The following is a 25,962-nucleotide window of genomic DNA, read 5'->3' as shown; positions in this document are numbered from 1 at the left end:
CTCACGTGGCTCACAGTATGTGCATTTCTCTATGTGCAGGTTCTGGAAGCTCTAAAGAAAACACAGTTTGAGCAGGAGGGGAAAAGCTACAAGTTTGACAAGAACGGGGACATCAACGTGGCCTATGACATCACACTGTGGAGGTCTGACAAGGGGGATGTCGACGTCAATGAAGTCATGGCTGAGTACCACCCAAACAACAACAGCTTCACCTACACCAATGGCCAAACCAAGAAGAAGCTCTGGGACCTGAGGGTAAACTCTCTTGACTAGCGTTCTGTTTCTGCTGGTGTGGCTGGCTGTCACATAAATGAGGTTGTTCACATAAATTCAAATTCACAATAACCCACATTGACAATCCAACCACATTCATGGGAGATGCTGGGACAAGGCAGTGGGTGGTAGACGCCAAGTTAGATATTGTGCCTGGGCATCCTACCACTCACACACACACACACACACACACACACACACACACACACACACACACACACACACACACACACACACACACACACATGAATATAATCTTTTCTTTTTAACACATACTGTAAAATTACCAGGCAGCTGGTGAAAGGTGGGACAAGTCGGCAACCAATCCAAATGTTCAGACTTTTATTCTGAAAAATGTAAATAAATGTCAACCTTGTTAACGTTGTTGAAAATGAATGACACACTCGCCAGTCAAGCCAAAATATTCCAATGCAATTGATTCGGTGGGTAATCCCCACTATTACCTAGTTAAATATAAAACTACTTTACATTGTTAGCAAAAGCCTGAATCCATTGCATTGCAATATTTTGGCTTGACTAGCGAGTGTGTCATTGATTTTCAAAAACATTGACATTTATTTACATTTTCCAGAATAAAAGTTTGGTTGCTGACTTGTTCCCCCTTTCACCAGCTGCTGTCACATACGCATTCTCCAGATAGGAATAACGTGTGTGCTCCTCAGTCAGTTGAGTTTGAAAACAGTATTTGATTTCTTCAGACCATGAAAACAGTTAGAAAATTATATATAATAAATATAATAATAATAACAATAAATGAACATTATTTATTATTATGATACAGTACAATCTGACTGTGAATGTCAATTGTGGAACCAAAGCCAGAGAATGTTACTCTTGTGTACTCGTATATTGAGATGTAAGAAAAGCGATTCTGATTCTGATTCCTCAGCATGTGGTGTCCAAGTGCTCAGACAGCTGTGTTGCTGGACAGTTTAAGAAGACAGCTGAGGGTCAACACACCTGCTGCTATGAGTGCATCAACTGTACTGAGAACCACTACTCCAACAAGACAGGTTAGATTGATCTTGTCTTTCTATTCACTCTGACTGGTAGGGGAAGTTGATAATTTCAATACAGCTGCCATTACTTCATCATGACAATATGAGGTATGATATTGCCATTTTTGTTTCAATGTTCTGACCCACCATCTAACTACATTGTAATGTTACTCAATGGCCAAATCACTCTTCCTATGCTTCCCTATGTCCACCCTGCAGCATCAAGTTTGTTCAGTATGTTCAAAGAATTGACTGTGTCTGTCTGTCCTAAGACATGGACCAGTGTCAGAGCTGTGACCCAGAGAGAGAGTGGTCTTCAGCAGGGAGCTCCGTCTGCATCACCAAGACACTGGAGTTCTTGGACTGGAACGACACCTTCGCCGTGGTCCTGCTGACCCTCTCCGCCCTGGGCATAGTGCTGGTGCTCTGCGTGGGGTCGCTGTTCCTGCACGCGCGCAACACCCCCGTGGTGAGGGCCGGTGGCGGCTGGCTCTGCCACGTCATCCTGGTCTCACTGGTGGGAAGCTTCGCCAGCGTGCCGTTGTTCGTGGGCCGCCCCAGCAACCTCTACTGTCAGGTAGGTTATCTGTTACCCAGCAACCTCTACTGTCAGGTAGGTTATCTGTTACCCAGCAACCTCCACTGTCAGGTAGGTTATCTGTTACCTAGCAACCTCCACTGTCAGGTAGGGTTGGGTACCGTTTAGGTTTTATCCGGTACCGGTACCTAACCGATACTTTAAAAACGGTACCGGTACCAAAACGGTACTTAATTCGGTACTTTAGATTTTTTAAAATGACATATATATATATATATATAATAATAATAACACGGTCGACAACATTAAACAGCTTTTCACTTTTTTATTGCTGAGGCACAATATATATTAGTTAAATATACACTCAAATTAAAATAAATGAAAATAAAACTCCTGAGCCTTGGGGTGCCTATCGTTCTAAACCCTATCGTTCTAAACTCGCTCTGAGAGCCTCGCAGCGCACACTGGGCCCGACGTCATAAGGGGAGCAAGTCATTTGATTGGACAGATGCATTCCACGAGTGGTGATCAGAATTCCAGAACGAGTTTACGGAACGCACCCATAAGTCGAGCGTCGCGTTATGCCAACCCGCTAGCGGAAGTTGCTATTAGCAACCTTCTCGTTATCCTTCCGTACTCGCTGCTTTCACTGAGTGGAAATTTAACAGGCGATGTGACGTCACGAGTCACCAGTTGACACCGGAGCGAGATAGAAAAGTACCGAAATGAGGCACCGACATCTCCTTTGCGATTCGGTACGGGTACATACCGAATGTAAAGTAACCGGTACCTACCGGTACCGATTTTCGGTACCCAACCCTACTGTCAGGTAGGTTATGTGTTACCCAGCAACCTCCACTGTCAGGTAGGTTATCTGTTACCTAGCAACCTCCACTGTCAGGTAGGTTATGTGTTACCCAGCAACCTCCACTGTCAGGTAGGTTATGTGTTACCTAGCAACCTCCACTGTCAGGTAGGTTATCTGTTACCTAGCAACCTCCACTGTCAGGTAGGTTATGTGTTACCCAGCAACCTCCACTGTCAGGTAGGTTATGTGTTACCTAGCAACCTCCACTGTCAGGTAGGTTATCTGTTACCTAGCAACCTCCACTGTCAGGTAGGTTATCTGTTACCTAGCAACCTCCACTGTCAGGTAGGTTATCTGTTACCTCTATTACTGTCAGGTAGGTTATCTGTTACTGTAATGGTTGTAGTAATCGGCCAGAGGACTCAATAGAAAAAAGAAAAACAAATCAAAAAGAATAGTCTTTACTTCCAAAAAAGGTTCGGTACAGAGGTAAGCAGTTAATAGGTAGGCATATAATTCAGAAAGTGGTTGGCTTATTGGGTCGGTACACAGATAGTCAGTTCAAAGAGAATGTGGACAGTCCAATAGAAGCAGGCAAAAGTCAGAAAAACACTTAAAAAACATGAATACTTAACACTAGGAATTGCTGGGACGTTTTGACACAAAGGCACAAAGACAAACTAGCACAGAGACATGGGTAAATAGCTACTGACTAAATACACAGGGAAAGATGATGAGGGACAGGTGAAACCAATCAGGGAAGGGTGGACAATCACACAGGTGGGAAACACACAAGGGTAGGTAGCGAAGTCACAGAAACTAAAGACAACGTGAGTAGGACAAAAATAAACAGGAACAATGAATAAAAAACATGAAACAAGGACACACATAACCTAAGGAACAGGATGAATCGTAACAATTAACTACAGACCAGAAAGAGTTGAGCCATGCTGTGCTGGGTGGTTATGCATCCACTTCAGCTTATGGCTGACTGTATTTCTATTGATCAAACTAGTTCATTCATTCGTTTGTTGGTTTGCTCCAGGTGCGACATGTGCTGTATGGCCTCAGCTTCACCCTGTGTGTCTCCTGCATCCTGGTCAAGTCTCTGAAGATCCTGTTGGCGTTCCAGTTCAACCCAGGGCTACTGCACCTGCTGCGGAGGCTCTACAAGCCCTATGCCATCATCTCTGTCTGCGTAGTGCTGCAGGCCATCACCTGTACACTCTGGCTGGTCCTCAAGAGCCCTTGGAAAAAGGTCACTGTGCTCCCCACCATCTTGCGGTTGGAGTGTGACGTGGGCTCATACGCGGGGTTCGGGCTGATGCTGGGGTACATCGCCCTCCTAGCATTGGTGTGTTTTGTCTTTGCCTTCAAAGGGCGAAAACTTCCAGGGGAATACAATGAGGCCAGGTTCATCACCTTTGGAATGCTCCTCTACCTCATCACCTGGGTGATCTTTGTACCTGTCTATGCTACCACTTCTGGGAAGTACCTGCCAGCGGTGGAGATGGTGGTCATCCTCATCTCCAACTATGGCATCCTGAGCTGCCACTTCCTCCCCAAGTGCTACAGCATCCTCTTCAGAAGGGAGTATAACACCAAGAGTGCCTTCATGAATAGTGTGTCCGAATACTCCAGAAGGACCACGGGCATCGCAGTCTTGGAGAGCTCGAACACAGAAAGTGAAAACAGACGTTGATGGAATACCCCGTGAACAAGATGGCGGAGTAGAAGCCTCGCGGCTACTCTCCCTTTAGTTTGTTTGTGCAAACTTCTATTTTTCTGCTGCAAAATGTGATACTTAACTACATTAGTTGTACGTTTATTAGCCTGTTTATTACTGTCCACAATGGCTGGCCGAACGCACAAAAATAAAGATCCAGTGGACATGCCGTTGGACGCCGACAAAAACCCAGAGAGCGTCCTCACAGTGGCCTCTCTCGAGGCTACACTAAAACGTTATTTCAATATAGCGGAGAAGAACTCTAACGATCGATTCGACCGTCTGGAGACCCAGCTGGGAGTCATGGAAGCAACCCTGACCAAACACGCATAGGAGACTAATACACAGCACACTATCACCTCCAAGCTACAGGAGCGGGTAAAGGAATCCAAGGTCACTACATCTCAACATAGCACATTGCTAGTTCAGCTCGAATCCAAACCAGCATCCTTCGAGGATAGGAACAGAAGGGACAACCTCGAAACTCAGACGGCCCTACTACCCGGTCATGCACCGTGCTCGGGGTTTACACTTTGAGGCATTCTTGCTGTACTCGGCGGTCATCAAGCTCATCCACAATTCTGAACACCATCTATTCCTAAACTATCAGAAGCACTATTTCTTCACTTGAGGACAATACCTGATCAGGTAAGGCTCTTAACAAGAGCACGCTGTAGTCTATAAACGATAACTGTAGGTTACATGCTGGACTTGTTTACTTCCTGGTTGGGCGTTACACGCGGAAGATGTCACAACACTGACTCTGTTTGCTTATCCCTAACATGTAGAAACTCAGTGAGTTTAAATCCGACTGACATCTCTGTAAAACCACTATAGTTATTCTTCTTTTGTTTTCTATTTTCCTGTAAATGCCGATCCAGCTGTATGGTGGGTGACTGTATGAGATACAGCTCGTTATCTGAGCTCTATTAGTTATAATAGGTTGCTGACCAATCAGATTGAATGGCGTTATAGTACCCTAATGTTTCAGTTTGCCTGTTCCACACAACCTTGCTTATATGAGTGTTATTATCATATGGGGTGTATTAATTTACTTATGATCTTATAGGTAGCTTTAAGGCAATTATTGGTTATTATTAAAGGACTGAATTAATATATAATTTAATTGCTGATGACTCTATATCCCAAAATTATGCTTGAAAATGTTTTATTCCTTTCTTTGGTTTCTAACTCTGCATTATTATTTTTTATTATGTATGGTAATTACTCAAACAAGGAACAGCTATGAGCAATCTCATCCACTTGCTCCGGGTCATGATTCGGATTTTCATGTGAGAACATGACCTTAGATTATCCTATCACTCTGTCTGAACTACACAAAGCTCTTTTATGCATGAATAAAGGCAAGTCACCAGGATTAGACAGTTTACCACCTGGCCTTTTGGCCCCAAGTTGGCCCTTCTCCATATCATTGACTCTTCGAATACTACTGACTCATCAAATGCTATTCTCTCACTTGATGCTGAGAAAGCCTTTGATCGTCTCGAGTGGCACTTTTTATGGGCGGTTTTACGCTATATGGGCTTTGGAGATCATTATGTAGCTATGATAAAATTACTATATTCCAACCCGACAGCAATGGTTCTGACAGGGAACACATGCTCTAAACAATTCCCAGTATCCCGCAGCTCGCGCCAGGGTTGCCCTCTCTCTCCTCTGCTGTTTGCCCTCTCTCTTGAACCTGTGGCCCAGGCCGTTCGCCAGTCAGTCACCCATGATCCTATTACGGTCCACAACACCAAACATCACATATCTCTGTATGCTGATGATATCCTTCTTTTTATTCAGAATATCCCTCAGTCGCTTCCCCACCTCCTAAATATCTTTCCTAATTTTTGCTGAATTTCGGGTTACAAAATTAACTGGGGAAAATCAGCACTATTGCCACTGAATGCTTCAGCTAGACAGCCAGATATCTCACTAAACATCCCAGTGGTGCAGAATATTAAATATCTAGGTATCTCAATCTACCCCTCGATTTCAAACACAGTAGCAATTAATTATAAGAATGTGCTGAACGAGGTAGAATCCGATCTACAAAGGTGGAAAACATCTTAAAATGAATATTCTTCCAGAAATAAAATGTTTCAGTTCCATGCTCTATCTAGCCCCACCAAGTGGTTATTGGAAGAAACTACACTCTATTTCTTCTAAATTTATATGTGTGTGTGGGGGGGGGGGGGGGGGGGGGAGGAGCCCAGACTCAAATTCTCAACCCTCCAGAGGCAAAAAAGGGAAGAGGGATTGGGGCTACCAAACTTAGAATGGTATTACTGGTCCTTTGTGCTGCGTCCTTTCTCCAAATGGTTTGATCCGTCTGCTCGTGTATCTTGGCGCCATATAGAAGAAAACATTGTCCATCCTCATAGGTTACAAGATGTCATATATTCAAATATTTCTATTAAACAGTCAATATTGAAATTTGGCTCCATCATCGCTGAATTAATCTCAGTTTGGTTGCGCAGAAAAGTTATGCAAAATCTCACCCAACTGGTACCTCCATTCGCCTATATTTAAAAATGTAATTCTCCAGATGGGATGGCGTCCAGTATCATTTCCCCAGTGGAGTAACAATGGAGTTGAATGAATGAATGAATGATGAATGGACTTTATTGTCATTGCTACAGTACAGGTACCAAACAACGAAATTTAGGAGGGGTGGCTCCCCTGGTGTTAGGAAAGGGGAAAAAAAACACTTTTAGAAAAAGAATAAAATCACAAGAAGGTAAGGAGCTGGTTTACATAAATAAAGGCTATGTACACAATCCACTGTACTATACTGCACAGATAGTCAACTAGGGTTGTCATATTGCACAATAGTATTTTTTCACGTTATTTAAAGTGTCACAGTTCATACACTCTTGGATTTGTTTGGGGCTGAGGGTTTCTGCTCATTCCAAGACATTCAGAGAAACTTTAATTTACCGGGTACCTCCTTTTTTTTCTATCTTCAGTTACGTACAGCAATTTTGTGTATTCTTAATGGAATCTATAGGATCTGATAATGATCGATTGTCACAAAGGGATGAGCAAAGCATTGTTAATCATTATTAATGAAGAAATGTCTTTTGGAGTCAGATATAATGTAATGTTAAGTTGTGTGAGTTGGTCATGTGACCACTTGTATCAGTTTGTTCGATCATGTCCATGACTGAAATAATCATTGGGAATAAATCCATGTCTTATGTTTGACCCGTCATCTATTTTCAGTGTTTTATTTTCATATTATATCTTGTGTTTGACAATCAAATGTTGATTGTGTGTTGAAGTTTTGACAATGCAGGGTACAGCAATTGAGTTTTGTTGGTAATGTGTGTTCTCACTGCAAACAAATCGCTCTGTGGAGCAATTGCCATCGGACCAAGATTTGCTCTGGATCAGAGTGCGATTGCTGTGTTCACATAATGCCCAAACGAACCGAATTAGGGGGGAAACACTCCCTGATTCGGACCAACTAGCTATGTGTGAATCCACCCCTAGAAAAGGCAAAATTGTCCCCTTCAATAATAACAGCATTATTTTGCTGTGGTACTTATATTTTGAAATACAACACACTGGTTTAGTTGTGGGCAATGACATAGGAGTCAGCTGGACATGAGAGGGGACACATTTTGCTAAAATGTTGGGGGGGAAATTACAAAGCTAAGGGGGAGCCTTGCAGAGGCACTTACTCTTGTACAGTCTTAGTCTTAGGGCCATTCATGCTGTCCTGAATACCAGTGTGATTGTTTTACGACAGGTGTCGTCATTCTAGGTCGACCCGCAGTGCCTGAACCACCTGTCTTGTTCGTAATCAGACTGATCAGTGTGGATGGAGTCACACTATCTATTATAAAACAATCCTCAAGGTTTTTCTTATTTAAAAAATGCTTCTTTTTTTTAGGCTCAGCTCCAGCAACATCATTAGCCTACTCACCGCACTGGAAAATGTAATTGTAGGAAATAACAGACAGTAAATACAAATAAAAGTAAATACATGTGAATAAGCTTTGAGATTAAAACATTTGAGAAACTATAAGCTTTCTCTTGGCACGTAGTTAATCTCCCCTTTTTAAGATTTGCTCCCAATGCAGTTCTTAAATTGTTAGTAAATTGTGTGGTGTCTAAACTGTTTTGCTCAGTGTAGACTTTAGCCTAATGGAAATGTATGATATTCATGTACATTATATATGTTGATCTATCCTGTCATTTGTGTTATCTGTTACTGTGAACCAACTGGTCATTTAGTCTATTACTATCATTTTATCTATTTGTGGACGCCGGCGTGGAGAGGGTAGTCTGGGAATCTACATGGTGAAATGCATTCTTAGACATGTCTACGTCGTCATGATTACAAAGAGGCCACTTGAAATGCATGAAATCCAAGTTTATTTGTGTCCTACACAGTCACACACGCCTAGTATTTGACTGCCTGAAGCCCAATCACGAATGATCCCAGTATTGTAGCTTCAGACGGACAAGTTGGTTGTTATTGTGCTTGCTGCAGCAAGCCCACGATATGTTATTGCTCATTGTAAAGGCCAATGCACACGGCGTGCAATTTTTGTTGCCGGACAACATTCGATTGCAATGCACACGGCGTGCGATGCGATTTTTGTCGCACCGCAAAATTCCATTTTCAATTCACACCATTGAAGTCTATGAGAAAATCATAAAAAATCTCATCCCAATGCACACGGCGTGCGAGATTTTGTTGCACCACAACATTCCATTCTCAATTGTTACTTTATTGTTACGTAGTCGGACCAGGCAGGCTGATTACAATAGGCTCTACCAATATTGCTTGCCTTGCTTCCACAATTTCTACAAGATACAACTGGACATATTGTGATAAAATATGTGGGTCCCCTGATTTAGGGGTATTGGTAAAATGTCAGGAGAGGGAGCGCACAAAACACACAGCCAGAAAGGTGTATTATAAAAGCCACTTTATTATTATGGGCGATGATCAGGCAGACATAGATTCGGAGGACGGAGACAGTCATCAACGAAAGGAGACAAACGAAAATGGGTGAGTAGCAACGTTAACGTTGATATGCTTTTATGTAATGATAGCAAGCTTTTTTGCTAAACTATAACTATATAAAAATGTATGCTCCAGTCTCTCTCCCCGTTATGAGTGACTCAATTAATTTAGATAGACCAGTTGAAGTTTTCCCAATTGTCCCATTGTGATGCAATAATCCGTCGCACCACAAACTTTTACAAAATTTGACAGTGTGACAAAACTCGCACGCCATGTGCTTTGTCCCATTCAAAACGAATGGAATCGAATTTTCGCGGTGCGATGAAAATCGGGGCCGTGTGCATTGGGATGAGATTTTCTCATAGACTTCCATTCAAACGTCAAAATCGAATTTTGTCCGGCAACAAAAATCGCACGCCGTGTGCATTGGCCTTAAGAGTCTCTAGGCACAGAGGGAGGTCGACACAGAGGAACAGTTGTAGAACAAGTATTTTATTTAAGCTGCACCGCCCCGCAACGCCACCAGCGTGCTAGGGCTCGAGATTCTCAGATAAGAATAGTGAAACGTCCGTCAGACATTCCTGCTGGCGCGCGGCCGCGTCTGCGCACGACGAGTCTGATCACTGACACCTGTCCGCAATCAGCTCATTATCCCCCTCCAACGACAGTCTGGCTCCCTCTGCAGGCCAGAACGCGCCATGCTCCCCACACTCATATATATTTATTTTAATCATGTTATTTTACCAACGGCTAAGACAACAATATAGTAAGCTAGTTACTTGAGATAGCTAAAGATATTAGCCCCCCAAATCATTTTACAACTTGTTGTAGTTATGTTACGATGTTTCTGTCGATATCCGAAGTGAAGGTATGTAAGCAACGCAGGGTGCGCTCGTAAATTCGCTCTGAGAGCGCTAGAGCGCACACTGGGTTCAACGTCATAAAGGGACCAGGTAATTTGATTGGACAAGAGGCATTCAATGAGTGCTGATCAGATTTCCAGGGCGAATTTACGAACGCAGCCGTAATGTAGCTAGCGAACAGAAGAGGAAAACAACGTCAGATCAGATATATAAACAGGTTATTTTGGTGAACTGGACACATTTTTGGAATATATATACATATATATACACATATATATACTTTCTCGCCTGAAAACATATTACAACTTCATAAAATGATATGTTAACACTTGTAAAGCCAAATTTACAGCTTTTAGCCAATGGAGGTTTAAAATGGAAGATTTAAATTCCCTGCTCCCGGTGTAGGTACCGGATTTTCCGACCCTGGAGGTTTTTCCTACCCTACCAGATCCGGTCATAGGTTCTGCCCTTTCCGGCCATAGGTAGCGCTATGATTCGCTATGAATCGCGATGCCAATGATGACAATGAAGACCCGTTACGGCCAAGCTCCACCATGGCCATCGAGCGTTGCGTCAAATGTGCGTTGCGTCCGAAATTAGGATCAAATGCATTGTAATCAATGAGAGGTGCTCCACCTGCTGCGTTGCGTCAGCGTTGCGTTGCGTCCGATGGCTGCGTCAAAAGTAGACATTCCAAAAAGTTTGATTTTTGACGGTGGACGCAGACGTCACAATGAGACCAATTGTATATTTACAATTGTAGTTGTTGGTTATAATTCTATAGCCTATTGGTTGTTAGTAGAACGTTGACGTTGACGCAACGCAGTAGTGGAGCTTGGACAACGGGAAGTTGACGCAACGCCGATGGCGAGTTGACGCAACGCAGCAGGTGGAGCTTGGCCGTTAGTAGATCTGAAACTGTGTGTTGTGTGTGTGTGTTTCGCGCGCATCGCGCGTGTGCCCGCGCGTGTGACCAATGTGTCACAGTGTGTGTGTTCAAGTGGTATTTTTGTAATCATGACACGGTAGACATTTCTAAGAATGTATTTCACTGTTATACATTTTCCATAGTTTGCTTCAAATAGCTGTTATGTGATAATAAAGTAATAATAATAATAATAATAATAATAACAACATATATTTCAACCCTTTGTATATACACATCTCTGCATTCTCTGTGCCATTATGCTTGTTAATCATTTTAATTCTAATAGGTATGAAATAAAAAAAAGATTCATTACCTTTAGCTATGGTTAATGTAATAGGGTCAACCATTACATATCTTCTCCTATTATCTTTTATCACTTTCTCTTCAGAGAATGGTAGAGATGTATTAATTACCACCAGTGGTGTAGTCTAGTTTTTTCTAGTGGGTATACTGTGATTTTTCCCTCCCAGCTTCATGCTCACCCGTCCCAGAGCGACGTGTCCTGGAGCGACACCCGTCCCGTAGCGACACCCCATAAGCACCACCATACTCACTTATGCATACAGTATGCATCTACACATATATGAGAGCATTCTGAACGACTGGTTATGTGTTTACAAACATTTCAATTTATTATAAACAAAACAAGACTTTAACAACCAATGGCATTTACAGCAGGGGGGTGGACTGATTTTCTACTGTTTAGTGTTAATCACCATCACTATGTACTCTCAGCTTAAATGCAAGAAAGAAAGAACTGTTACAAGAACTGCCACAAGAACTGCTACAAGAACTGCCACAAGAACTGCTACAAGAACTGCTACAAGTCAAACGCTTCAAATAAGAAAGAAAAAAAACTGCCTGGTAGTCTACAAAGCTTTCCAAATATGCTTGTACTCGGCCATCTGAGGTTTGCATTGCCTGCTTGCTTGTGTGGCAGAACGATGGCTTCTCAACCATGTTGTGATGTACTTCCTTGGCTCAAAAAGTCTTACAGGGGGCCCATTGATGCTGATCATCATCAAATGACTGACATTGGACAACAACAGTGTAGATCTCTTGTCCGTGCATATATTGTTCATGAGACTGAAGCCCCTTTCACATTCGGCAGTGCTGCAAGGGATGGTCTGCATGCATCGTATGAGTGGCTTTAGGCTTTCAGGCTCACTGTCTGGGTGCTCAAGGAAATCTCTCATACCATTAACTGCTTGCGCTTCACAAAGATTGAACCGCCTGCACAGTCGCTTTACCTGTGTCTCACCATGCCGTATGCCAGGTGTTGATGGCCAGTTTCCTGTATCCAGAACATTGAGATCAAGAAGCATTTCACCTTCAAATGAGAGGCGCTTCTCCATGTTGTTGATCAGACTTTGGAGGAACTGCTTTGCATTGATTGGTGTGAGCTTTGCATTTGACTCCAGGGGAACTGATCCCAAATGTCCCAAACCCAGTGCTGTCAGTGCCTCCTCTGTTTTCTCTCCTGGGGTGTCTTTGAATGTTGCCAGCACTCTGATGGTGCGCTTCAGAAGCTGGTTTGCTCTCAAGAGTGTGGTTGAATGGGCCTGGAGTTGCTGAGATAGGGTTGCAAGTTCAGACAGTGCATCATACATGAGTCCAAGGTCACACAGGAATTCCTTGCTTTGCATACGACGTGCCAGGCCTCTGTAAGTTTGTCTCTCTTTGCTGTTTCTTGTTTGGTCTTCTGCAGCATTTTCAAAGTGCCTGTTGAGTGCTTCATACGACCTCCACACAGCCTGTACAGAACGGAAGCTGCTGGCCACCCATCGTGTACTTAAAACTCTGCCAATTTTCAGGACTTGTGAGCCCACTTCTTGTGCTGCTTCCAGAAGCTCCCGTGAATTTTTATTAGACTGACTGTAGAGATTGTGGATCTTCTCCATGAACGCTTTGAAGTGGTTGATTGCCTGAACCTCATCCACAGCATCAGATACAGCCAGTTCCAAACGGTGGTTCATGCAGTGCCATGTGAAGAGGTTAGGGTACCTTGCAGTCAGCCTGGTTGCCACACCAGACTTCTTGCCTAACATGACACTTGCTCCATCAGAAATAAATGAGACCCAGTTCTTTTGAAGCCACTCTTCACTGAAGCCTGCAATGTCCAAACAGCTCAGTAGAGCTTCTTCTATGCCCTCTGCCCTTTGGCTCTCCAGCTCAACCAGCTCCAGGAACAACAATTCAGGAGTAGCTCCATCTACTGAGGCTTTCAGGCTGACAATCATGGCAGATTTGTGGCTGAGAGATGTAGCCTCGTCAATGAGAACAGACAACTTGCTTGAAGATGACACAAGACTGTGAACAATTTTTCTGCATCTCTTTTGCTATATGTTCCACAATTTTTGTGGAACTGTACCTTGAGCGGAGTAATACAAGATGTGTCAAGATTCCAGTTAGCCGGCCCGTGCGTATGGATATTTGTACGGCTGGAACTCAAACTGACCAATAGAGACATGAATGGACCGGATCTATCTGTTGTATATAACACCGTTACGTATCCTCGCGCATCTTTAAGTGGGTATACGTAATCTCGCGCATTTTTAAGTGGGTATACGTAATCTCGCGCATTTTTAAGTGGGTATACGTAATCTCGCGCATTTTTAAGTGGGTATACGCAAATCCTTGGCCATTCCTAGTGGGTATACGCAAATCCTTGGCCATTCCTAGTGGGTATACGGCGTAGTCCCGCGTATCACGTAGACTACACCACTGATTACCACCATATGACGCATGAAATACTTGGTTTACCAAATCCTTTCTCAATGTTTTGTAGTCTTCCTCAATCAGATGTGTTTTTTGTAGTAAAGCAACAAGATTGAATGAAATGCAATGAATTTATTGTAAATCAATACAGCAGGAAACCATATTTACATAAAAATGGATTGACCATACACAAACAAAAACGTATTCATTCACAAATTGCTGGAATCAAGTAAAAACATTGTGTAGGTTAACCGAAATATAGCATGTGTACATATACATATATATCTTATTTGGGAAAACCTCAAACAAGCAGAACCATGAGATTAACCACACCAATGAGGAGTGTTGTGTCTTGTGACCCCCACAAGGGACTGGGTATTGTCACCACCATAGTGGCATTTCTACAAGCAGAACCATGATAATAACCACACCAGTGTAGTGACCCCCACAAGGGACCGGGTATTGTCACCACCATAAGGAGGAGTGGAGATTGATTGATTGATTGATTGATTGATTGACAATTCCATGGCCAATGTTAATAATGCTGTCTAGTCTGTCACCAGGCCGATCCTGGACGTAGGCCCCAGAGAGACGGAGGGAGAGCCTGGCAGTTGAAAGCGTAGGGCCTGTAGCCACATGAATTAATGAATTCAATGAATGGTCTTTATTGTCATTAAAACAGTACAGGTACCATACAACGAAATTTAGGAGGGGGGGCTCCCCTGGTGCTTGGATTTTTTTTAAACTAAAAACAAGAGGGGAGAAGAGCTGGTTTACATAAATAAAGGCTATATACACTATCCACTATACTATACTACAGTACCATACTATGCAAATAAAACACTGTGCTGTACTCTATATGCTATGCTATAAATATCCTAACATTTCCTATCTCTGGACCTTGTACACAAGGGTTGTCATATTGCACATGGTATTATTGCACATTCATTTAAAGTGTCGCAGTTTGCAGGTTTGAAATGTTCACAGTTGTATTTTCCCAAACCAATTGGCCTCCAGTCACCCTCCTTTCCGTCCCTCCTTCCGCTTGTTTGCCCGTAGGACCTCATCCCCAACTTTGAAGTCAAAGGATTTGACCGCCTTTTTGTTCCGGGCCTCGTAGGCCTTTTTCTGCCTTGCCTGGGCAATTTGGATGTTCTGGTAAATCTGAAAAATTGTTATCATTTAATTAATTGTCCCTTGAAACATTTTGTAGCATATATTGCCATTGTATGCATATTTGTTATTATTAGATATTATTATGCATAAATTGCAATTTTTACATCACCTTTGCATGTAGATCTGTAACTTCGACAGTCTTCGCCTGTACATCCTCCTCTGGCAAATCAACCACAACCACAGCTGAGTCGTCACCCTCCTCAGTCTGTGTTGTGTTGATGACACCTGGGCTGCGAGGGTGCCGTCCGAACAGTGCCAAGTACGGGGTGTACTTGGTTGATCGCTGTAAATCAAAACAAAAGTACAATCAATAGCATTTCACCATCTTTCTATGTTGTTTGAATTGTTTTTTGTTTCTTTCTATGTTTGTTTGAATTGTTTACATATGCAGTTGTTACACAATAGTAGGCTACCTGCTTAGAGGTGTTGATGCTCATTACGACGCCCCTCAAATGGGCATCCCAGTCGTTCTGTCCCTCCCCACAGTACTTGGCAAGCGCAGTCTTCACGTTGCGGTTTGTGCGCTCGTCCTGTCCATTGGCCTGGGGGTGGTAGGCTGACGTGATGCAGTGTTTGACACCCAGAGCCTCAAAAACACCACGGTTGACCTGCAGATGCATTAGTGTATGCAATTAAATTAGATTAAATTACAATTATCAAATGTCACACATCACATACACTGTGTCTTATATACATAACTGTACCTCATTCACAAATTCCTGTCCTTGGTCGTTAATGATCCTCTCTACCAGTCCAAAGTCAAGAAGAATGTTGACTATCTTCCTGGACACCTCATTGGCTGTTTTGGTGTAGAGGGTTTTTGCCACAACCCACTTGGTGAAGAGGTCGGTTGCAGTCAGAATGTATGTATCTGCAATGAAAAATGCAGATTGTTCCCCATTAGCTACAGCATTGCAGCAGCTATTCCTCATGGGGTCCACCAAAAACCTGCTTCATAACTTTTATTGACTTATCCAATACATGATGTCAGCTGATCTCACTAGCTTGAACCAAAAGGGGTTACACATACTTCTGCCCAACATTCAGTAGCTACCTTTTGCCCTTTGCAGTGGTGGGAAGTGGACCAATGAGATCAATCCCCAGGACACTCCATGCCTCTTTCACTTGGATGGGATGGAGTACAGGTGCAACTGTCTTTATTTTCTCATGATGTTGACAGCGGGGGCACTCATCAACCTTTAAAACAGTGACATTTCAGAGGAAATTATCTAGAGTCAGAGAATTCTTGATGTGGTTGAGGCGTCATGTTGGTGGTGGTGGTCAGCTGCTGGGCTTAGTGCCTTATGTGCAGAACCGCTGTGGTTGAGGGGCCGCGGCCTGTATGATGGTCTGGGTGTTCCAGTGCAGAATCAGATTGTGGTCAGTATGAGAATTACACAAGAGTTGGAGATCTTTGAGTAAAAGATCATTGCTAATGGGCAGTGTATAAATTACAATGTTCACACACACCATGCACTAATAACATCAAAAACTCACCCATTTTGTGACATCCTCCCGCAAGGTGGACCAGTGGTAGGACGCCATCACCTTCTCCAGCGTTCGGCGTCTCCCTGGATGACCCCCAGTCCCATGGTTGTCGTGGCACTCCTTCAGATCAAATCAAACTTCATTTGTATAGCCCATTTCTCACAAAAATGTGACACAATGTGCTTCACAGAGAGCAAAGAAGATAAAACAAGAATAGAACAGATGAAACAACAATAAAGACAGACATTTAAAAGGCGAGATTGAATAAGTAGGTTTTGAGGTCTCCAACAATGATAATCTTGTCATAATTGGGAAAGATGATGGACAAGAACTCAAGTCAGATATGAAAGTTACCATCAGGACATCACGAACTCCATCTTTGTTGCACACCACCAAGCGAAGTTTGTCCTTGCACTTATAGTACAACTCCTCACCTGATGCAGCAGAAAAATACAGCATTCATTTAGAAGTGCAAATATAAAGCCACTGGAAACAGGTTTTATGCACACAATAGTTAGCAGATGCTTAATGAGACACTCAATTTTGATATAGGCCTATGCATTTTCGCCATTTCAAGCAGTGGCTTCAAGAGTGGATATGACAGTTATTCACACTGACTTACCTTTCATCAAGTAATTCTTGGACGCCTTTCGAATCCTTGATTTAAGGTTTCCAACCTTGGGCATGCCAGGAGGATACATATCATGCATCAAGTAAAACTTCAGTGCTGTATCAAACTCCATCTCTGTCACCTGTCTGTCTCTCTCACCTAAACTCTCTCTCTCACCTAAACTCTCTCTCTCTCACCTAAACTCTCTCTCTCACCTAAACTCTCTCTCGCAACATCCATGTATTTTAAGGTAACTACAGAGATTAGATCTATAAACAGCCAAAATTACTGATGGGTAAAAATGGCGGTCATCATGTGATCGTAAGTCATCGTCGTCAGCGAATCATAGCGCTACCTATGGCCGGAAAGGGCAGAACCTATGACCGGATCTGGTAGGGTAGGAAAAACCTCCAGGGTCGGAAAATCCTGTACCTACACCGGCCGGTGCGAAATGCATTCTTTTTATTTTTTATTTTTATTTTTTTCTGATTTTATCTCTTTTTCACCCAATTTAGTATCCAATTGAACCCAACCTAGCATCCAATTATCCCCTGCCTATTGCGTAGGATCCGCCGCACGACCCCGTGGCCGGCAGCCCCAGAGGAGATCGCCAGGCAGACTAGCTGACTGGCTCCTCGAGCCCAGCACCGTTATTCCGGCACCCCGGGGGCGCTGTTGCGCGACGGATCCTTGTCCGGAAATAGTCCTATACCGCCCTCTGGAGCGGCCGCTCAATATGCCGCTCCCTGTGTGCCTCGGCCATATCCGGGTCTGGCGAGACCGGGATTCGATCCCAGTCCCCGGTGGGCAGCTTGCACTAGTGGCTAGTGCTTAGACCGCTACGCCACCGCGGGGCAAGCGAAATGCATTCTGGGAGGCAGTATGCATACTGCAGTGTAAACGGTCGGCTGGTTTTCGCATACTTATTATGAATTTAGTAGGCAGTATGCAGTATATACTCATTGAGTATGCTAGTATGCAGTATGCTAGTATACCATTTTGAACACAGCCATTGTCTCTGGGACTTCCACTCCCCCCCCACCCCCCTCCCCTGTCACACACACACACACACACACACACACACACACACACACACACACACACACACACACACACACGCACACAATTGAAAATATAATCTATATTAATTTTACATACTCTAATTTTTTACAAAAATTAAAAAAATATTTACAGTCTTACTGCTCTACTGCCCCCTCTGTCATTGTCTTTTTAAAAATATTGTTGCTTCTATAGTGTGGTTTTATTACATTGTTGTTGTTGTTGTTGTTGTTGTTTTATTATATTGTTGTCTGTGTCTTTATGTCTTATCCACCAACCACACCAAGTCAATTTCCTGTATGTGCGAATATACTATTAACAAAGTCTTGTTAATTTAGTTTGATTTATTTCTGTTTTGTTGCCACACACTCTAGATATTCTCATCTGGGACTTGGACTTGGATATGAAACATATTTTAATCTCTTAATTATCTCAGCGACACTTTATCATGAGTCTATAAATTGCAACATACTGCATGTCATGCCTCACAGTGCGTGATTTGCCATAGCTGAAATATGAAAGTGCCCTCAATGCATAAAGCATTTCATCCAGCAGATGTCAGTGTTGGCCTATGATGTAGTGCGGAGGATAGTAACAGACTTGGATCCAGAATGCCATGAAGGAGCAGCACAGGACTGGGGACGAGCTGGTGTTGTTTGGATGTGGATTAAAGATGGCCACCAGCAGAAGGAGCCGGAGCCGTAACCACTTTGGGATTATGGCATCATTTGTTATATATGGATGAAAAGAGGGCAACGAAGGCGCTATCGATATTGTACAGATTAACCATCTACCATTTGCCAGGAATATTCTAATATAACACACGTTTATTGGTAAGTTGACGACTGGTACCCAAAGACATTGCTATCTACGTTAGCATTGTGCTACCTCGTAAACCGAACCCATTTCTGTGCTCGTTTTAGCTATCTTTCTAGCAGAAGAGTAGTACTGTTTTTACCAAGTCAGCTTTGCGAGCCAAACTCACATCTAGCTTGCTGCTGGAGATCACATATGGCTAACTATAACCAGCAACATATTATGTTTACATGCTAAGATATACCCAGCCACCTCGTTTTCTATCAAGGCTCTATCGTGTCTACCTCGGTCATTGAGTTTCCCGAATAACATAGACAAATGAAAGATCAATGAATATTTTCACTTGAGGACAATCCCAACCTATTGGCCAGCTAGCTGTAGCCTCTATCCCTGGGTGTGAGCAGTGGTTCGGACTGCTACAGTCTGCTTATTGTTGTGGTGATGACCGCTGTGCTGCTGCTGAATTTTCATTCCTCGTTTTTGTTTATAAACTGATTTGGTGTCGTTGCTCCTTGAATACAACATTTTGCTCACTCACTGTCCCCTAGCTATAAATCAATATCATTTTAGGTGATGTGTGGTACTGGCCATTGTTCATGCCGAAATACAGTGCATTTGCTTTGCAAATACTCAAATCATCTTCAACATCAGGTAGCCTAATGGACATATTGGTTATTTTGAAACCATGTTGAAATCATATCATAAATAATGCTTGAATCGTTCCTATGTAGTGTATAGAGAGCGAGGGTTAGTCAAATTTGGTGAAAATGTACATTATTATACAAACCAAATACCCAATCCTTGTTCTGCAGGGTCTGTCATTACACGTATTAGCTTAACTGATTGCAATCCTGTTATATGAGTCTAAAGTAAACACACATTGGTGTAGTAGAGTAGACTGATGTGCAACACCTATTGGCTTTCCTCTGGCACAGCCCCATACCAGTTCATGCTTGGTGAGTCACAGCCCCATACCAGTTCATGCTTGGTGAGTCACAGCCCCATACCAGTTCATGCTTGGTGAGTCACATCACCATACCAGTTCATGCTTGGTGAGTCACAGCCCCATACCAGTTCATGCTTGGTGAGTCACAGCCCCATACCAGTTCATGCTTGGTGAATCACAGCCCCATACCAGTTCATGCTTAGTGAGTCACAGCCGCACACCAGTTCATGCTTGGTGAGTCACAGCCCCATACCAGTTCATGATTGGTGAGTCACAGCCCCACACCAGTTCATGCTTGGTGAGTCACAGCCCCATACCAGTCCATGCTTGGTGAGTCACAGCCCCATACCAGTTCATGCTTGGTGAGTCACAGCCCCATACCAGTTCATGCTTGGTGAGTCACAGCCCCATACCAGTTCATGCTTGGTGAGTCACAGCCCCATACCAGTTCATGCTTGGTGAGTCACAGCCCCATACCAGTTCATGCTTGGTGAGTCACAGCCCCATACCAGTTCATGCTTGGTGAGGACTGAGGTGCTCTCCTGCCCATTTGACAGTGTTGATGGAGCTATGGGTCTCATTGTCCTCCAATAATAATATTGATAATTTATTAGGCCTACATTTAGACAACGCTTTTCAATATACAAGAATACTATACTAGAAATCTCAGTACATAAAATAAAAAATAACATTACAGTAATTAATAACAAATGATTAAAACAAAGAAACAACAACAAAAACCAGGGTGAAACAAATGGATATGACCATATCATATAGGCCTACGCAGCAATCAAAGTCTAGTAGGAAGTAGGGGTGCGAGGGTTCTCGGTTTTGTATTGAACCGTGCGGTTCGCCATCCACGGTTCATACGCGCTAGTGAATTGTCGGTTTTTCGGTTTATGCTGCGCTCCATTGAAAGTCGGAGGTTGAGTTTGTCTGCAACGCCGTTGCTTCTGTAACTTGTTCAAATGTTTGTTCATGGCGAGCGGAGTTGAGAACATGGCAACAGTTTGAGGCAGACAGAGATTGCGTTGTGGGGTCATTCATTTCGGTTTTGGAATTTACAAATGATGAGGGAACAGAAACATACATTGCTTCATCCGTGTCGTATGGTCTACCTGTCAAGCCTAAAGGCTTTTTACTTTAAATTCTTCCTCTCCTATACCAGTAGTCAAGCCTAAGAGGCACTTTTACATTTGAAAGTGATTTTTAAATTTATTATACTAGTCATATTCTGGAATGTGTCTGAATGTTAAAGTTCCAAGTAAATAAAGAGTAGCATTTCTTTCCTCCTTACGCACAAAACACGTACCGAAACCGTGACCCAAAAGCCGAGTTTCATACTGAACCGTGGGCCAACTGAACCGTTGCACCCCTAGTAGGAAGGGTAGGCCAGCCGATAAAGATGTGTCTAAGGCTTTAAAAGACCCAACAGTCTGAACAGCCCTCAGATGGTCAGGAAGACAGTTCCAACGGCGTGGTGCGTGGGAGGACAGGAGAGCCTGGTTCTGGGTGGGAGGACAGGAGAGCCTGGTTGTGGGTGGGAGGACAGGAGAGCCTGGTTCTGGGTGGGAGGACAGGAGAGCCTGGTTCTGGGTATGAAGCCGTTTGGCGTGGCTTCACCGTCTGGTGCATGGAGGTTGGTATGGGGAGAGTAGATCTGACAGGTAGCCAGCCGTTCAGGGCTTTGTAGACCAGGAGGAGAATGTTAGTCAATTCGTTGAGGGACAGGTAGCCAATGGCGGTCAACATGGATGGGGGTGAGGTGGGGCAGACTTTTTGTTTTGTGTCAGAATCCATACACTGTCATTCACAGGGAGTGCATCCATTAGCATCTCATTCAGTCAGAGTCAATGCAAGGAAGAGGCATGCAGAAACTAGACAGGGTTAAAATCTGCTGGGCTACAACCAGATTTAAATGCATTACTCTTTACAGTTACAAGCCTTCAAATATCTCACTTTATAGAGAGCATGGGAAGTTATTGCAGAGGGGTGTCTTGGTTTTTCTCGTCTGTGTCTGACTTGTTTTTGTCAAAGTGTGCTGTCTTTATGAAGGCCAATAAGATGCACTCCAGTCTCACTGCTGTCTCACTTAGGCTATAACTGTAAACAACTAAAGTTGCTGTTTCACACCCCACTTCTCAAAGGAACACTGACACACTAGTGCTCTGTTTTGTGACGCAATTTGTGTTTGGCCTGAGATTAGGCTACTTTAACTTGGCTTAGATTGTCTTCTGTTTTTCACCTCCCTGGAATAGTCTTATTAGCCCGAGTATTGTCTTTGCCAAACCCCTTGGGTTAGGTCATCATCTGGCTTCTCCTTTTCTTTTCTTTTTTCTGCTAGTCATTTTATGTAGCCTACAACACACTGTGGCATGCTGTCAGTCAGTGTCTGGTTTGAATTGAATGACAGCATAAATCAAGACCAAAGTATGAGTAGGCAACACTGCAGCAATACCAAAAGCAGTAGGCTTGTAATTCTCATAGGGTAGTACAAGAATGTTGACATTTGAGCCACAAAAACATCCCTTGAATGGGGAGCTTGGTGGCGTAGCACACTAAGGCATCGGCCTTGTAATCGCAGGGTCCCCGGTTCGATTCCGTCCGTTGACATGCATGTCATCCCTCCTCTCTCCCAATAAAGCAGAAATGCCCTAAAAACATCTAGAAACATCCCTTGAAATCTACCCAAAGTAAACATGGTAATAACCAGGGGTGCACATAACTGGTGCGCCAGTGCGCATGCGTCGCCAAAATGCATGCTGCGCGGCAGATCAGCGGCATGAACGCGCTCTTGCGCACCAACAGCTGGAAGCGCTGGGAGAGGAATTTACTTCCTCAAAATCCAACTGCTGACTGCTGCATCACTGCAAGCCCCACTAAGTAACTATTTGCCGTCCCCTCAGCCGAAGGCCCGACGAGTAATCCATCACAACAGTCGACCGACGACGACCACGGCGACTCCCCTCACGAAAACATTCGGAAAGTATCGTAACTCGTACTTTCATTCCGCGTATTGCGTATCGCACGGTTATCACGGTTATCACGCCGCACGTGAAAATTCAGTCCCGAACGACTCGTCGCTAAAAGGAAAAACAACACCAAGGGACTTCACGTTTCTTTTCTCTGAAGCTTTCAAACGTTCAGACGTTTGTTTTACAGCTTCATTATCGCACCTAGACCCCTGACCCAGGATATGGTTGGGAATTCTATTAGAAAAAAAAGACTTTGTTGCACAATCAAAATAACGAGCTATTTAAAGTGATAGCCTACAACATCCTCTACCATGGTTGAAATTGAGGACAGTATTAACAGCAGTCAAGAGAGCAGTGATGATGATGATTAAGCTTGTAGCATAAATAAATGCTTAGGCTGTAACTTTTTGTTGAAAAGTTGATTTCAGTGTTTACAGAACAGAGCAGTGCTTAAAGAGATGTCAGTTGATTTCATTGTGTTTAAAGAACAGACATTCAGTTAGTGCTTAAAGAGATGTCCGTTTATTTCAGTGTGTTTAAAGAACAGACATTCAGTTAGTGCTTAAAGAGATGTCAGTTGATTTCATTGTGTTTAAAGGAGTCTGACAGACGTTCATGCTTAAAGAGCAGTCATTTGATTTTGCATTTGTTTCTTTTGTTTTGCACACAATCATTTGTTCGTTCATCTTTATTTATGAACAAATGTCGTTTTGCTAATATAATAAGTTATCCATGTATCCCTTTTTCATCCATCCTGTGGGAAGGGTCGTGACTCGCGAGCTCGGGGAGCACCAAGCAGCATCCCTAGGTGCTCCTCTGAGCACTGGCCCCAAAAAGTTATGTGCACCCCTGGTAATAACCGAAGGTCGGATACCAGGTCCCCCAACCAGAAACTTCTCAACCATTAACCTGTATTTGTTAAGAGTTGAGTGAATGTTCTGCATAGATTAATGACAAGCGTCCCCCCCCCAGGACTTCCTACCCCAGCAGCCCTTCGGCCTTCCCTGTGCCTGGGTTAGAGTGACAGCTGATGACCACTGATCAGACAAGCTGCAGTCTGCAGCCCCAGGAACCTTACTCTGAATTGACAGAAAGAGGAAACTGAGTGGCGGCCATTTCAGAAGTCACAAAGCCCTACCGAATGATAATTATAAATACAATTAGGCTATTCACACAATGTGTTTGTCTAAAATATTTAGTGTACTTTGGCACAATTTAGGACCACCTGGATGAGATCAGTTTTGCTTTTGCAGATAAGAGGTAGGCTAATTCAAACATAATCTGCTTCCTGCAGGCTTCAAGGTAATGGCTCGGTTTGAACAAAGAAATCTATGCAGCAGTAAGTTCATTAAAGTAGACAGCTTGAGATGAGCTCAACTTTGTATCAAACATTAATGTTGGTCAGTTGGGCTGTGACTTATCATGAGCTTTACAGTTGAATTCTAAATCATTTTACACAGGAAAGCAAAATAAATGTTGCTTGGACTTTCTAGCTACTGGAGGCTAGATAGGCTAGATCCTACAGTATATGCCCAGCCTATCTCTTCCAGATAGCAATATTGTAGAGCTCTCCTTTAGGGCTGTCCCAAACGACTATTTTTCTAACGATTAATCTAGCGATTATTTTTCGATTAGTCTAACGACTAATTTATCGATTAGTCTAACAATATTTTTTTTTACTGTTCGATAATTAAAAAAAAAAAAAATCTTATGTGTAGGCCCCTTAATTTCCACCTCACTGCTATGTTTAGCCAACTTGAATGCCAACATGGCCATTTAGAATCTGTCCATCACCACAACACATAGCTAGCTAGTAGCTACATAGCTAGCTAACGTTACTCTCGCTGCTATGTTATGATTAGCTAAATTGATGCTAACGTAGCATGCGAGCTACGAGCTAGATAACGTACAGTAGGTGCGAGCACCACAATGACAATAGGCTACCGTAGCTAGCCAGCTACATAGCTAACGTTACTAACACCAGAAGACAAGACATACAAACTGTGGTGAGCTACATTGCTTGTGTAACATTAGCTAGTAGCTATCCATTTTTCACTCATACACGGCCGGAAAAGTGAACAGAAATACAACGGTGACTTACGGTGGTGCTATCTTGCGGCTGTCTTCACAAAGAGCTCCAGGATGCTTTCGCTTGAGGTGCTCGTTCATTGCAGACATACTGCTGTGATAGGCCATTTAATTTCTGCACAGTTTACAGACCACCACATTGTTTTCTTTTTTTGTAAAGTACTCCCATACTTTGGACGATCGTGGGCGAAGTCTTTTAGCTGCCGGCTCTGCCTCCATGTTTGCACTGGTCGCAGCCATTTTGTTTATTTACGACGCACATTACGCAAGTCGACGAATCGTAACAGCCCTACTCTCCTTACAAAGCTAATTAAAGCATCTCTTGAGGATGACAAAAAAAAGCAAAAAAAAGATACTAATAAATGAAATGTGAATGTTGCTTGCAGTAGGTGAAAGATGTTCCCTGTAATGAGGCCCAGATGGTGTGTTTCTCTCCTGTTGTGAAGTGGACCACCCCAGCCCCCGTACCCACCCCAGCCCCCGTCCCCCGTCCCCCCCCCGCGTGGTGAAGCTGGTGACAGTAGGGATGGACTGTGCCAGTCCCTGCAGGCCGCTGTGCTGCTGGCACACAAAGCCCTCGGCACCGCCAGCACAGAGCCAGGCCCCTGTAAGCTCTGCTGCCCTGCTTCTAATGCCTTTGTAAACGGAGATTGCAAACGGTTTTTATTTTCTAACAAGAACCAGTTAGTGGAGTTGGTTAGGGTTGGTGGAATATCTCTCTCAGGGGTGACGTCTTGAGATGCTGGCAGGGCATCGGGAGAACAGTAGGTATGGAAAACATGTTTTATTTGTGACGAGCCTGTCTCCGCGGTGACCTAGGTTTGTTTACTGCTTAGTGAGGTGTCCATTGCAGATTTATTTACAGAGATGATCGCTATGAAATGGCTTTTCAGCTTGTAGCAGGAATTGTCTGCAACATTTCTGCAACAAGTGTGGCAAGGTTG

The 25,962-nt window shown here is 43.4% G+C and overlaps 1 protein-coding gene across 1 annotated transcript in view; it reads left to right on the top strand.

The window, feature by feature from the left end:
- LOC308157999 (G-protein coupled receptor family C group 6 member A-like) overlaps positions 1 to 25,661 on the top strand; it is a gene marked incomplete at both ends in the record, with an annotated part of 28,296 nt that extends 2,635 nt beyond the window's left edge. Inside the window, 5 exons of the mRNA XM_080531592.1 lie at positions 40 to 255; positions 1,184 to 1,307; positions 1,565 to 1,869; positions 3,684 to 4,323; positions 25,465 to 25,661. Of these exons, the coding sequence (XP_080387718.1) occupies positions 40 to 255; positions 1,184 to 1,307; positions 1,565 to 1,869; positions 3,684 to 4,323; positions 25,465 to 25,661 (1,482 nt within the window). The remainder of the gene's footprint in view (positions 1 to 39; positions 256 to 1,183; positions 1,308 to 1,564; positions 1,870 to 3,683; positions 4,324 to 25,464) is intronic.
- Between the last annotated feature and the right edge of the window lie 301 nt (positions 25,662 to 25,962).

Source organism: Nansenia antarctica (assembly GCF_963989245.1).
Source record: "Nansenia antarctica genome assembly, chromosome: 5".
Lineage (NCBI taxonomy): Eukaryota > Metazoa > Chordata > Actinopteri > Argentiniformes > Microstomatidae > Nansenia > Nansenia antarctica.
The sequence above is the reverse complement of the archived record's forward strand: the minus strand, read 5'-3'. Positions and strand labels throughout refer to the sequence as shown.